Source organism: Lethenteron reissneri, chromosome 15 (assembly GCF_015708825.2).
Source record: "Lethenteron reissneri isolate LAM-NWPU_2019-01 chromosome 15, ASM1570882v1, whole genome shotgun sequence".
NCBI lineage: Eukaryota > Metazoa > Chordata > Hyperoartia > Petromyzontiformes > Petromyzontidae > Lethenteron > Lethenteron reissneri.
The window spans coordinates 12,932,685-12,945,486 of NC_083793.1; the positions used below are offsets into that span (position 1 = coordinate 12,932,685).

Consider the following 12,802-nt stretch of genomic DNA (forward strand, 5'->3'; position numbering starts at 1 on the left):
GAACCCGGCCGCGTCATCAAGGCGGGAAAAGCGCGGGAGAATTCGAGAGGCGGACGAGGCGAGCGGGCTGAGGTAAAACGAGGAGGTGAGGGGCGCGGTGCAGTCGCAGTGACGTGAGGGGACATTGACACACGAGGAGGTGAGGGGAGATCGTGACGAGTGAGGGAGACACGGCGGCGGCGGCCGGGGGTGGGGGGGAGGCTGTTAGCGAGCGCCTATTGCAGGCCCGGGCCCGCGGTTGCCTCTTGACGATGCTCGGCGGTCTTGTTGGTACCCAGATATAAACCCCGCGCGCCCGGCCGCCTTTGTCTCCCCGGGGCCGATGTTCGCGACTTCTTTTTGCCAACAACGCCAGCGAGTGCTCGTTGTTAAGGCCCAGTCTGCCTAGGCGGGAGGCTTCCGAGGGAGGTTGCGTTTAGACGAAGCTCACCCCCCCCCACAACAGGCTGTTGTGGTGGGGGGGGGGGCACAAGAAGTGCTGTTAGCAACCTGTGGGGGTGGCTCGCTCACCACGCACAGCCGCCTTTGTCTTCCCGCGCCAGCTACTCTTGAAGGCGCCAAGCGTGCAAGCAAGAATAACTCTTACAGTGCCTGACTACTCGCTTAAGGCCGAGTCGACCTAGGGGAAGAGACCCAGGCCCGCCAGGTTCATTCAGTCGTCGCTGTTGTTGGCCGTGAGCGGGAATCGAACTCGGCTCGCCGGGTTCGTAGCGCCGTGCGCGCTAACCACTGCGCCACCGCTCCCCACATAGACAAGGCGAGACAAAGGTCCCCCGTGTAGCCTTCACAGGCTGCTGGGGCAAGTGCTGTGTTGGCGAGTAGCACCTGTGAAGGTCGGCACGGCACACGAGGGGGTCGATGGTCAGCACCTTTGTCTCCCGAGTCGCGATGTTTACACACTGCACAAGGTACTTGGTTAGGGCTGAGCCGACTGCTCTAGAGGAGTTGTACACCCCGAGCTGCCACTGCTATTCAGTGGCCTAAAATTAAATGTTTTGCTCCGGATGATCGCTGCCAAGTATGATCTGTGTTTTGATTTAGTGTGTTGATCTTAAAGGTGCATTGAAAAATGTTGATACTTCGACTGATGCTCCTGCTGTTGTGGAGTGACTCATGCAGCCAGCTATGGCTGCAGAGTTTGGTAGTACGTGTTGTTTACGTCGTTTATTGTGAAAATTCGGTCACAGTTTCTATGATCACTGTTTCATTGCTTTTATGGCTTTATTTTGGTGATTTTCGAAACGTTTTTTGGTTTGGCCATGTTTGTTTGTTGTAGTACAGAGTTAGACTGATGGCCTTAATCTAAGTTGTCTTGTGGTTGTTGTTTGACTTGCATCCCACTGGGATTGTTGCACACAGCGTTGGTGTACGGTGCTTTTTCTGCAATATTTTGCTGTCTTTTCTTGGATTTTCTGTTTGCACTTAGTCACTTTAAGATGTTTTCTTGTTCATGTTTTTGTTTGTTGCGGTTGCACCCGATTCAAGAGCCGAATGGCTCACAGGGCTATACCTAATAAATGAACTTGAAGTTGCCTTTCGTGTAACTATTCTACCCTTGTCTATGGTAGCAATATGTTCAGGGAGCTAAATGCTGTGGTCGAGGCCTGCTGGCCACGACGAGAGGGCTTCTTCTTCTTCGAGAGAGAGAGTTTGTGTAGTTTTTAAACTAAACTTTTATTTTATCCGGTAAAGCCCACTGAGCTGTATAGCTCATTTTTTTTAAAAGCGACCTGACCACAAATAATAGCTCAACGAAGTGGATTATCATCATGTGGAAATGTATAGCAGCCAAACACTCTAAACGCATTTTGTTGATTCTAAATGTGTAGGGGGAAAAAACCGGAGAACGCAGAGAAAAATCCACGCGACCACGGGGAGAGAGACACCGCAAACTCCAAATATACAGCAGCAGGCATCGTCAGGGTCGGGATCGAACCCACGACCTCCTGTACACCAGGCAAGGTAGTAACCAGGCGAGGTAGTAAACATCTCGCCACACCGGCGCCCTGCCGTGTTCCTCCTATGCTATTCCTCCTTCGTTGAACGAGCGCAGACCACCAGTGAGTTTACGACCTGAGCCACAGTTTGGGTTGCATGGCTACAGGCGCACTGCTGTGGGTATTGTCTTGAACTTTCCATTCCTGTAGGAGATGTGCACATCGGTGTGCTGCTGTTGATGTTCCGGCGCGGTTGATGGTTCCACCACCGGGTGTCTTGAAGGGATGTCGGAGGCAGGAGGGTGTGCGTTGTTGTGGGAGTCTTGTCGTGTAACCGACTGCATTATCAGTGGGACAGGTTAAGTTTCACCGATTCGAGGCTTTCGTTTCATGAACTGCACTTGAAGAACCTTTATTAAGTAATCTTCATTCGGATTGGATAAAAAGTGCACAAAAAACGATATTATATGCGCGTGAAATACAATTACAGAAGTTGTAAGGCACTGACAAAGTTATATATATTTTTTTATCATGAACACTGATGAGATTTTGGAAACTATAGTAGGAACTTTGACTTAACTTTCGTGACTGCAGGAATTCATATTCTATGGTTCTTTCGGTAAAGTTACTTTGCCGAAAGAACCATAGAATATAGTAGGAACGATGTACAAACCACACCAACACTTCCCGGTCTGCATGAGAGGACGCTCCCGAATGTGAGATACACCCCCAACTTGAGGTTAGTTAAAACATATAAAACGTTTCCACAATATACGACGTCCCGAGAAAGCGGGAAACAAGGTTGTGAAATATAAAATTACTAAATATAGAGGTGGACACTTGAGACAAAAACGGGTGTTACAATCTGGTAAATATAGTTAAATATAGCAGTGGTAGAAATGGCTCTGTAGTGGCAAATACACTTGTCAAACTCAAGCAACTTATTAATTGCCTTTTAACTATACCAAGAACAACAGTAGGGATTGGTGAAAAACCTTTGCCGTTGCAGCACCAACGTTTTGGAACGACCTTTTTTTTCTCCCTTAACATCGTAAATCTTCCTTCAAAAAAATATCCTGAAGCAGAAGATTAGTGCTGGATACAGCCATATTTACAGATGTGATTTGTAACTGTCATCCTTAACCCCCGTGTATCGACGGTTCAATTTTAACGTGCAATTTTATTGAGGGACCGTTTTTTTTACTAATTTTACCAGGTAAGGCCCACTGAGCTATACAGATCTTTTTCAGAAGTGACCTGGATATTTACTACTATAATGAGCCAAGAATAATCTTGATTTGAAGCTTTCGTGACTGCAGGAATCCATACTCTGGTTCTTTCGGTAAAGTCACGTAGTTAGAAAAAAATATAAAAGAACACGACGTTTCGGTCGCAACACAAGCGTCTGTCATCGGGTGTGAAAGGTAACTCTACAACCCCCCCCTTCCCCCCCCCTCCCGTGCCTATATAAAGCCACAACAGAAGATCATTTCTCACCTGAAGAGCCAAGAATGTCTGTGTGTCCCGCGCGTGACATCACTCCACGTCGGCCAGCCCCCCTCTCATTAATAATCATAAAAAGGTGACGTCCTCCACGTGGACCCCCCCCCCCCTATTAATAATCATGAGCAGGTGACGTCACTCCACATCAACGCTGTCTTTCCGACAGACCTGTTCTTCACCTGAGGACGGCTGCTTGCGTTGTGGCCGAAACGTCGTGAGAATTGTATTTTATTATGTTTAATTTTTATTATTTTATTATTTCCCTTCTACGTGACTTTACCGAAAGAACCAAGAAGATGAATCCCTGCAGTCACGAAAGCTTATATACTTGATACAGTTTACGTATTTATTTTAGTGATTTGCTTACTTTTGCTATACTTTGCACATTTCCGAACCTCCCCTACTGGACATCTGTAAAAAAGAGCTTAGTAGCGTATTGGATTTCTCCAAGATAAATAAAGATTCTGATCCTGAAGATTAAAAAAATCTGGTCACGCAGTACTGTAGCGGATCATAAGACGCTCCCCGCGACTGATCCGGAGAATACGGTAACGAATGGTAATTTTACTCCTCGGCCAAACAACGTCGTTATATCTGCTGGTCGGAATTCCTTTACCGCTAAATGTATTATTCTCACGCTCGCCAGTGCGCGTGGTGGAACGCAGCTGAGCCGGTACCATAAATCAACTGCTCGCGGAGCCGTGGCGCGGAACAGAGAGGGCTATTAGCTCACGGCGAAAATTGCGCCGGTCTGACGGTGACGGCGGTTTCTGCGGCAGTGGCTGCTATTGCGGTGGTGGTGGCAGCGGTGGTGGCGGCGCGCAGGTAATGAATAAGAAGCACACCGCACACCGTGTGACAGTACGTTGGGCCGCACGCTCCAAAACTCTGGAAACTCAATTTCAAGTTTGGACGGACGGATTTCAAACGGCACGCTCCGTCGCGCACCTGGGGACAAATTGGACGAGCCCGTGCCGTGCTGGTGGACACAGCTGGCATGCGCTGGATTGAGGTGGTCTGCGTGGGAGACCCAGACCGCTGGGGATGTCCTCTGGCTCACCGTGAAAACGCCAAGAGCGACGTAGTTTGTGGTCGCGACGTTTTCTCATTTTTAACATTCATCCCAAGTATCTGAAAATTCCCGTCGCGTCGTATTTTGGATAAATCCGAGACGCATTTTGTTTTTCGGATCATCCAAAATGTTGGGCCCAATTTTAGAGTTTTAAGATTAATCCAAAATATCAGCATTTATTTTCAGATGTATCAAACATGTCCAAAGCATTGTACTATATTGTATAAATATAGTCCAATCACGAGACGTGATTGGACTATTTAGCTCGTTCACAATGTTCGCAATTATAATTCCACAATTAATATTTCTAACAGTTAAAATGATCAAACGACGTGCACGGACAATGAACGTTATTCAAATGTAATACAGTGTACATTGAAGTATAAAATCAAATCCGAAATTGTCCTTAACAATCTGGAAACCCCAAAATGGGTAACGTTTAAATGCAAACCTCATGCCGGGTTTGAGGGAGTGTGGTGACCTGTCGATCCTTCAATCCGTATGGATTCTCTGTTTAAATTCGTATTATTCATTTAATAGCGAGCAATTACGCCGGCGTGTTTTATGAATTTGGGCAGCAGCAGGTGCTCACGTTTTGACGTGCAGTTACTCAATTTGCGCGCATGATCAAATCAGGAGAACGCTCAATACCGTTTGATCTCGGCATACGGGAGCGGGGGACGGAGCTTGGATGGTGCTCTAATGGGTGACCACCGTGCAAAAGAGCAGCGGGTGTTACTGGCTGCGGGGATGTTTGGTGGGCACGAGATGGCACGGCAGAGAGACGCGTCGTACTGTGTTCGTGTTTCTTTCTGATTGTACCCGGCGTCGGGACGTGAGATGCGGAATCCACACTGCGAGCTCTGGCAGAACGGTGCATCAACCCCTTCGCGTAAGAGAGCGGCCCGTGGAAGTGGAAATCAGAGCTACTTCCAAGTGACCACTTGCCCATACAGTAGAGGGCAGCACTTTCCCAACCACTCTGCTGCCTCTAGATACTTACTTTTCGTCGTCCGCATGACAGTCATACTAAATACTTTTCATATCTAGAGATGGAATTTTCACAAATTAAGTTGGGAAACAACTTTAGTCATCGATTACCATGAGTTAACAGCGCAGTTATTAATTAATGGAGCACCACAGTGGCGAGATGTTAACTACCTTTCCTGGAATGCAGAAGTTCGCGGGTTCAATCTTGACCCTCGTATCTGAATATTTGGAGTTTGCATGTCTCTCCCCTTGGTCGCGTGGATTTTTCTCCCGTTCCTCCGGTTTTCCCCTCTATTTAGAATCAACATGCGTTTAGAGTATTTGGCTGCTATCCATTTCCACATGATAAGCCACTTTGTTGAGCTACTATTTGTGGGCAGGTTGCTTCTGAAAAATCGCTACACAGCTCAGTGGGTCTCGCCTAGTAAAAAAAATGGTTGCAATAGTTTAATAGCATATTACAAAATCAAGCACTACCCAGGGTTAAAATCCTGCTTTGCTTCCGATATGATCTAGCAAGATGGGGCACAGCATTCTGGGTGAATTGGTCATAGGCCATAATCAATCCACTGCTGGATGAATGCCGAGCTGTCGCCAACCCCTCTCCTTCCCGTTTGTCGGAATATACAGCAATTGGGTAAAAGCCAATTCTTAAAATTAAATGAAGTCGTGCCTATTTTTTTGTACTTCAGCTTCATTAGTGGATGCAAGTGGGGCCGTGATGCTGAGGACTCACCGCTGGTGGTCCTTCCACTTCCCCCCCCCCAGCACTGCTACCGACAGGGCCCCCCCCCCCGCCATGGAGGAGCGAGCGAGGGCAGCGTGGGAGCGGGAAGCAGCGGCGCTGAGGAGCGAGATCGCGAGGCTGGAACGCGAGGGCCGAGAGGACGACGCGGGGCAGGGGGACGCCGACTCTGATCAGCGAGCCGCCCTCACCCGTGCCATGTGAGGCCAACTCGCGCGCACACACACGTGCTCACATGCACACACGCGCTCACATGCACACACACACGTGCTCACATGCACACACACACGCGCTCACATGCACACACACGCGCGTACACAGAGACAAAGATCCCCCGTATAGCCTCAAAAGAATGATGGGACAAGCGTTGTTAGGGAGTAGCGCCTATGAAGTCCGGCACGGCAGACGAGGGGTGGGTGGCCAACACCTGCCCTTGTCTCTCTCGTAGCGATGTTTTCACATCGCACGAGGTACTTATTTGATGCTGAGTCTACCTAGGGGAGGCCCAGGACCGGTTCAGATATTTGTCACTGGTAGTTGGCTGTGAGAGGGAATCCAACTCGGGTTGCCGGGTTCGTGGTGCAGCGCGTGCACACAATTGCACATACGCAGGCTGTTGGGGTGGTAAGTGCTGTGAGCCATCACCTACGAATGCCAACGCAGCACACATGTGGAGGGTGTGGTGAGAACCACGCCCGGCCACCTTTGTCTTCGCAGAGATTACGTATATTGACTCTCAACCAGTACTCATTTATAACCCTGATGCCTGTTGTATATTTGGAATGTGCGTGTCTCTCTCCCCATGGTCATGTTGATTTTTCTCCCGGGTCTTCCGGTTTTTCCCTCCACATTTAGAATCAACGTGCATTTAGAGTATTTTGCTGCTATAAATGTTCATGCGATAAGCCGCTTAGTTGAGTTATCATTTGTGGCCAGACCGCTTCTGAAAAAAGCTCCTTAGCTCATTGAGTCTTGTTACCTGGGAAAATAAAAAAAATTGTTTGTCTCAGTTTGTTGAGGCTCTACAGGGTATGTTTGTCTTTTGTCTTTCACTTGACTCCATAACCACGCTCTTAATTACTCTAGAGCATTTTGCAAGCCACTCATGGCATGGCGAGCGATGTACGAAAATGACGACGCACGTCATGAGGCGCGCGCAGGTGGGCGCATGGCGTGTCACATCGCCTTGGCCCGAAAAGGCTTTTATCCGTTTTGCTTTATCGGGGTTTTTTACTGCCATGTTTTGGGCTGCTCGTACATATATAGTCGGTTTTCTCTCTCGAGTAAGTCGCCTAGTAGAAAAAAATAATCTAAATACTGAAATTACATTCATGTTGGATATGTTACGGGAGTCATCGTGGCCACGTGTTACGGAGATTCGGATGGAACGGTTGCATCAGAACGCGTTCTAAACAGGACCTCGCTGTTGAGGTTGGTTATACTGGTAGGAACCTCCTGGTTACACCAGCCCACAGCGGATTATTGTGTCTGTCCGTCGTGCAGGGCGGGACTGGGTGGGGAGGGGTGGGACTGGGTGGGGAGGGGCTGGTCACCCCGTGGTGCCCTTATAAAACTCAACGTTTAATTTACTCACGCCGGCTTGTGCTCGCCCTCAGTCGGGCATATTTGCAGAATACACCACACCGCCATTGACCCTGGCCATTGACCGAGCAACCCAACTTTCCTACCAGCTCCCTCCGCAGGAATGTGTTATTATCCCCGTCCACCGTCATGCCCTCACCATTTTAATTTCCATCTTCTTCCTAATGCAGCGTCTTCACTTTGTTGGGGGGGGGGGATGGTGGGGCCCTCTCCCCCCACCTTTTACCTCCCCTCCTTTTACATGTTTCCAGTTGCCATCAGGACTGTCCTCCCGTGAATTGCGAAGCCTCTGTTGTGTAAGCCGCGCGGCGTGCTGTAATTAGGGCTCATCGCGTTTTGTTTTTACAATAAATATATATTCCCTCTTAACCGTGGCAAAAACAAATATTACCTCTTAACCTCGGCAAAAACTTGCGTAACTTTTACCGCATGATTTTGTTTGCCTGTCGCGCGTTTTTCATCTCAGCATGTCGCACACGACGTTGACGACGTTGACAACGTTGTTGATGACGCTTGCCGTTGCGCCGCAGGGAGGTGCTGACGCGGCAATCTGGCCTCGGGGAGCGGTGGGATGAGGAGAAGCAGCAAGGCCCCACCATGGAGACTCGGCATTCCTGGTTGGAGTCCCGGTTGGAGTTCTTGAGCGAGTTGACCGGGATTCACTTTCACAGCTACACCTGGAGCAAGGAAATGGGTAGCGCACGCAGACGTGTGCGGTGCACGTGCGCTCGCACGAACGCACCCACGCATATGCACGCACACGCATGCCGTCTTACACTGCACACCACTGGCTTACTCAGCGAACGAGCATTGTTTTGGTTGATTATTGATTTGTTTGTGAAGCCTTCCGGCTCACCCTGAATTCTGGGTTCCTCGCTGTTTGACAGGGGTTTGAAAATGTTCCCCTCTAATACACAATAAAGGCAACTAAGATGCTTGCAGTTGTGGGCATGTATCGTTATGAAGTCAGTTTAACACGCAGGCTTTTGCGACCAATATTATTCACAAGAGGATTAATTGGGTTAGATCGCGTACATATAAATGTATCGTTAAATCCGCCACCACCCGACAGAGCCATTTGGTAAGGTTTGTCACGTAAACAAAACGTGCCAATTAATTACTAGTTCATGGGACCTCACTTGCCTGTATCCAAATATAAGAATAGATTTTACCCTTTCTGGCAATAAAACAGTTGTTAAGATGTTAAAACACCAAACTGAAACCTTTTGCAAGGAATCATGTCTGCATTAACCACATATACTTGTGGTGAACATGCTCTCAATGTCCTGATAGTGCATTGTCTGCGTACTGTTCGCTTTGTGGCGTCCTCTGGTCTAACACTGTTGAGACGAGGCTCTAAAGAAAGCTGTCTCTGGTGTGGACCAATCAGTTTCAAAGACAATGTACATACTATCAGAGCATGTTTTTTGTTTGCATGTTCACCACAAGTATATGTGGTTAATGCAGACATGATTCCTTGCAACGACACATTTATATTTACGCGATATAACCCAAAAAAACCTCATTGTTATGAAGTGCGGCCACGGGCCGTGTTGAATGAAGTCGCGAAGTCGTGCCCCCGGCTCCCGCTGCCCCTGGTAACTGCTCACCGTAACTGTGTAGCCGTGCCGCTGGCGTGTGGTGCAGGTGTGCAGGGCGCTGTGGGGAAACACCTGTTCTCCGGGGAGTGCTTCTCCTTTTCTTTCCAGCTGCAGTTCGAACTCAACGAAACCACGGTGAGTTCCACAGAGCCACGCCAATCGCACCTCCGATTAGCACGGTTGGCTACGAACAGTGCGAAAGAAGTTCAAACGTACACACATCAAGGTGTTGCACGTACAGAAATGATTATGGTGGTGTTGCTCGTGATGCTGGTGCTGCCATTGATGGGGGTGGTGATGCTTCTTGTTTATGCTGCTATTGCTGGGATGCTGCTGTTGGTGATACTGCTGTTATGGTGCTGCTGTTGCTGGGATGTTGCTGTTGGTGATTTTACTGCTATGGTGCTGTTGCTGCTGCTGTTTCTGCTGCTGCTATAGTTGTAGTAGAAGTGCAAATGCCGCGGAAATTAGTAGAACGACCAACAGAGCGAGAGAAGCTCTGATTGGACAGGCTGGCGAGCCGCCACCCCAATGAAGCCGACAACCATGCCTCTACCCCCTGACCCCCCCCGACCTTTTTTCCCGGCAGGTGGATGGGCAAACTACCGCTTCCGTGTCGCAGCTGGACGTGGCAGTAGACTCGGCTCCCGATGACCTGGCCAACTTCATAGCCAGGTGTTTGCCCAGGGGTTCAAATCTAGCCGGGTTCGTCAGGCCAGCGACCGGTGCATGGCATTTGACCGCCAACGTTGCATCTACGGGCAGACCTCGCTGTGACCGCATAGAACGGCCCACTCGTTGTGGCTCTCTTTGTACCGGAGGCAATATTGCAAAAAAAAATTTTCAAGAAAATAAATCTACAAAGTGCTTACGAGTGAGAACACGCAGTGGTGAGATGTTAACTGCCTCAGTTGTTATACAGGCGATCATGGGTTCGATCCCGACTCTGGCGCCTGTTGTATATTTGGAGTGTGCGTGTCTCTCTCCCCGTGGTCGCGTGGACTTTTCTCCCGGGTCCTCCGGTTTTTCCCTCTACATTTAGAATCAACGTGCGTTTAGAGTATTTGGCTGCTATAAATGTCCATACGATAAGCCGCTTAGTTGAGTTATCATTTGTGGCCAGGCCGCTTCTAAAGAGCTACTTAGCTCAGTGGGCATTGTTACCTGGTAAAATAAAATAAAAAGTTTAGTTTCGTTTTAGTCTCAGTCTTTTGAGGCTCTACATGGGATATCTGTCTTGCCACCTGCGTTAGGGCTGAGGAGGAGAAGAGTTTGATGTTGCTGCTCAGGACCATCGTGTCGCACAGCCGCTGGTGCGCGCTCCGCCAGAAGACCTTCGCGCACTTCAAGGTGAGTCGGCTTGACTGGGGGCGAGCGGACCGGCCTCCTTCTCGGCGGGGGTTGCGGGGTGGGGGGGTTGGAGGTCGGGGGGCCACGAGGCGGCACCGGCGTGAGCAGCAACCGGCAGCGCTCACGGCCCCGTTGCGCGCGGGACTCGGCAACGGCACGCGGCATCGTTACCCATCGCAGGTGTTTACCATCGCTCCTGGCCCATCCACCCGGCGTTCCATCAATCCGTATGTCTTGACCCGGTGCCGGCGCTGGAGCTATGAGATCTCCGACGGCATGAAGCCCATCCTCCAGCTTCAGCTTTGGTGGCTGTCCTGCCTCCTTACCTGGTATTTTTTTTTAAGTCAGTTCCTACAATTGCGGCTCCCTTGTAAATGCGTTCCCTGAATGAGCTCTGTCCCGCGGGACGCGACAAGTGGTATAACGCTTGAATGCTGCTCGAGCGTCGTTTTGATTCGAGTGCCCTGATGTGCGTGAAGTATAAGCTCGTGCATCATTACCTGTGAAGACTTAATGTCAAGCTTATGAGAAGAGTGAGTGGGTAACGGTTGAATGCTTGTGATTAATATCATCATCATAAGGGACTCGGCCACAAATGGCGGCAGTAGCCAATGATAGCTATATTGCACAGATGAGACTTATTAATGGTGAAGATTTGCTTTTTTTATATAGAAATACTTCTTTACCCAGGAAAGCCTCACTGAGTCTCAATACTCTGTTTCAGGAGGGTCCCTGCCTAGTTTCCGCAGTAGCGGGCAATGCTGCTGCTGTGCGTGATCACAATCGAGTGATTTGCAGTGTAATTTTTCACCATTGGGTTATTTGGCAAATACCAGTTACCACTGTGTGTGTGTTTAGCTATGGTAGTCATCTCGAGGAACCCCACGCGGAACAGGGGGAGAACATAGAAACTCAACACAGAAAGGCACCCGAGTCAGAAATCGAACCTAGGTCCCTTTTTGCTGCGAGGAGCGAGCGTGACCACCACGCCGCCCTGCTACCAGTGCGTGCCACCCTTCGCCACCCTTCGCCACCCTGCCGACAATGGTACATAGAAGCCTCGTTATTTTTCATCCCTTCCGAGCTGGTGGAGTCGTCATGGGACGGTGTGCAAGACAAAGATCCCCCATATAGCCTTAGCAGCACACGAGGGGGTGGGTGGCCAACACCACACCAAGCCGCCTTTGTCTCCCCAGTGACGATGTTTATACACCGCACCAGGTACTCATTTTAGGCCGAGTCGACCTAGGGGAGGCCCAGGACTGGTTCAGATAATCGTCAACGGTGTTGACCGTGAGCGGGAATCGAACTGGGGTTCAGGTTCGTAGCGCAGCGCGCGCTAACCGCTACGCTGCCGCTCCCAATGCCGAGACTTGCCTCCACCGTGCCCTCTGCCTGTCTACGACACCTTTGCGTGTGACTGCGAACGTGTCGCGCTCGTCTCCTCGTCGGCGCGCGATTCAAGTTGAGAAGCGAGTCGCTACACTGCTGCCGCGCACGTGCCCGTGTGGTCCCCACAAAGCCGTCTCGTAGGCCGTGGAAGCGTTCGTGAGACACGCACACGTCCCTATTAATATTCCATTACAAACCCGCGAGATCAAGGAGGGACACACACACACACACGTGGCTTTGATCATCAGCTTGACTCCTTATTTGGCATTTAGTTAATAGCAGCTGCTAAAATAACATAAAAATGTTTTATGTTTTTGTGCGTCGCATTACGTGTTTATAATTTTCGCTAAAAAGCCAACAGACGTAACCCATCTTTCCGTTAAAGCGTTCCTTTCATTCCCGGCGTGCGGCTAACTGCGTGGTTTCATTTCTTCGCTCCTGGCTCTCTTGCGGTTTGCTCAGCCGTGGACTGCCTCGCTGCCACCACCGTCCAGCGGAATGTATTACTGGTAGGAACCTCCTGGCTACACCAGCCCACAGGGGATTATTGTGTCCGTCCTTCCATCGTGCATCCAAAAATGGGAGGGGCTGGGTGGAGAGGGGAGGGTGG

At 49.8% G+C, this 12,802-nt stretch overlaps 1 protein-coding gene across 11 annotated transcripts in view; it reads left to right on the plus strand.

Annotated features, from left to right (window-relative positions):
• The window catches only part of CENPP (centromere protein P), a 67,894-nt gene continuing 55,092 nt past the window's right edge, over nt 1–12,802 (plus strand). The window contains exons 1-7 of one of the 11 annotated variants that reach the window (XM_061552083.1): nt 39–139; nt 1,830–1,962; nt 6,271–6,447; nt 8,380–8,543; nt 9,473–9,585; nt 10,040–10,125; nt 10,704–10,800. In XM_061552083.1, coding sequence (XP_061408067.1) covers nt 6,302–6,447; nt 8,380–8,543; nt 9,473–9,585; nt 10,040–10,125; nt 10,704–10,800 — 606 coding nt within the window. In that variant the 5' untranslated portion in view covers nt 39–139; nt 1,830–1,962; nt 6,271–6,301. Of the gene's footprint in view, nt 140–685; nt 704–812; nt 909–1,829; nt 1,963–3,222; nt 3,362–4,031; nt 4,266–6,270; nt 6,448–8,379; nt 8,544–9,472; nt 9,586–10,039; nt 10,126–10,703; nt 10,801–12,802 lie in introns of those variants that run through there. The other 10 variants (XM_061552085.1, XM_061552086.1, XM_061552088.1 and 7 more) reach the window with 10 other exon arrangements.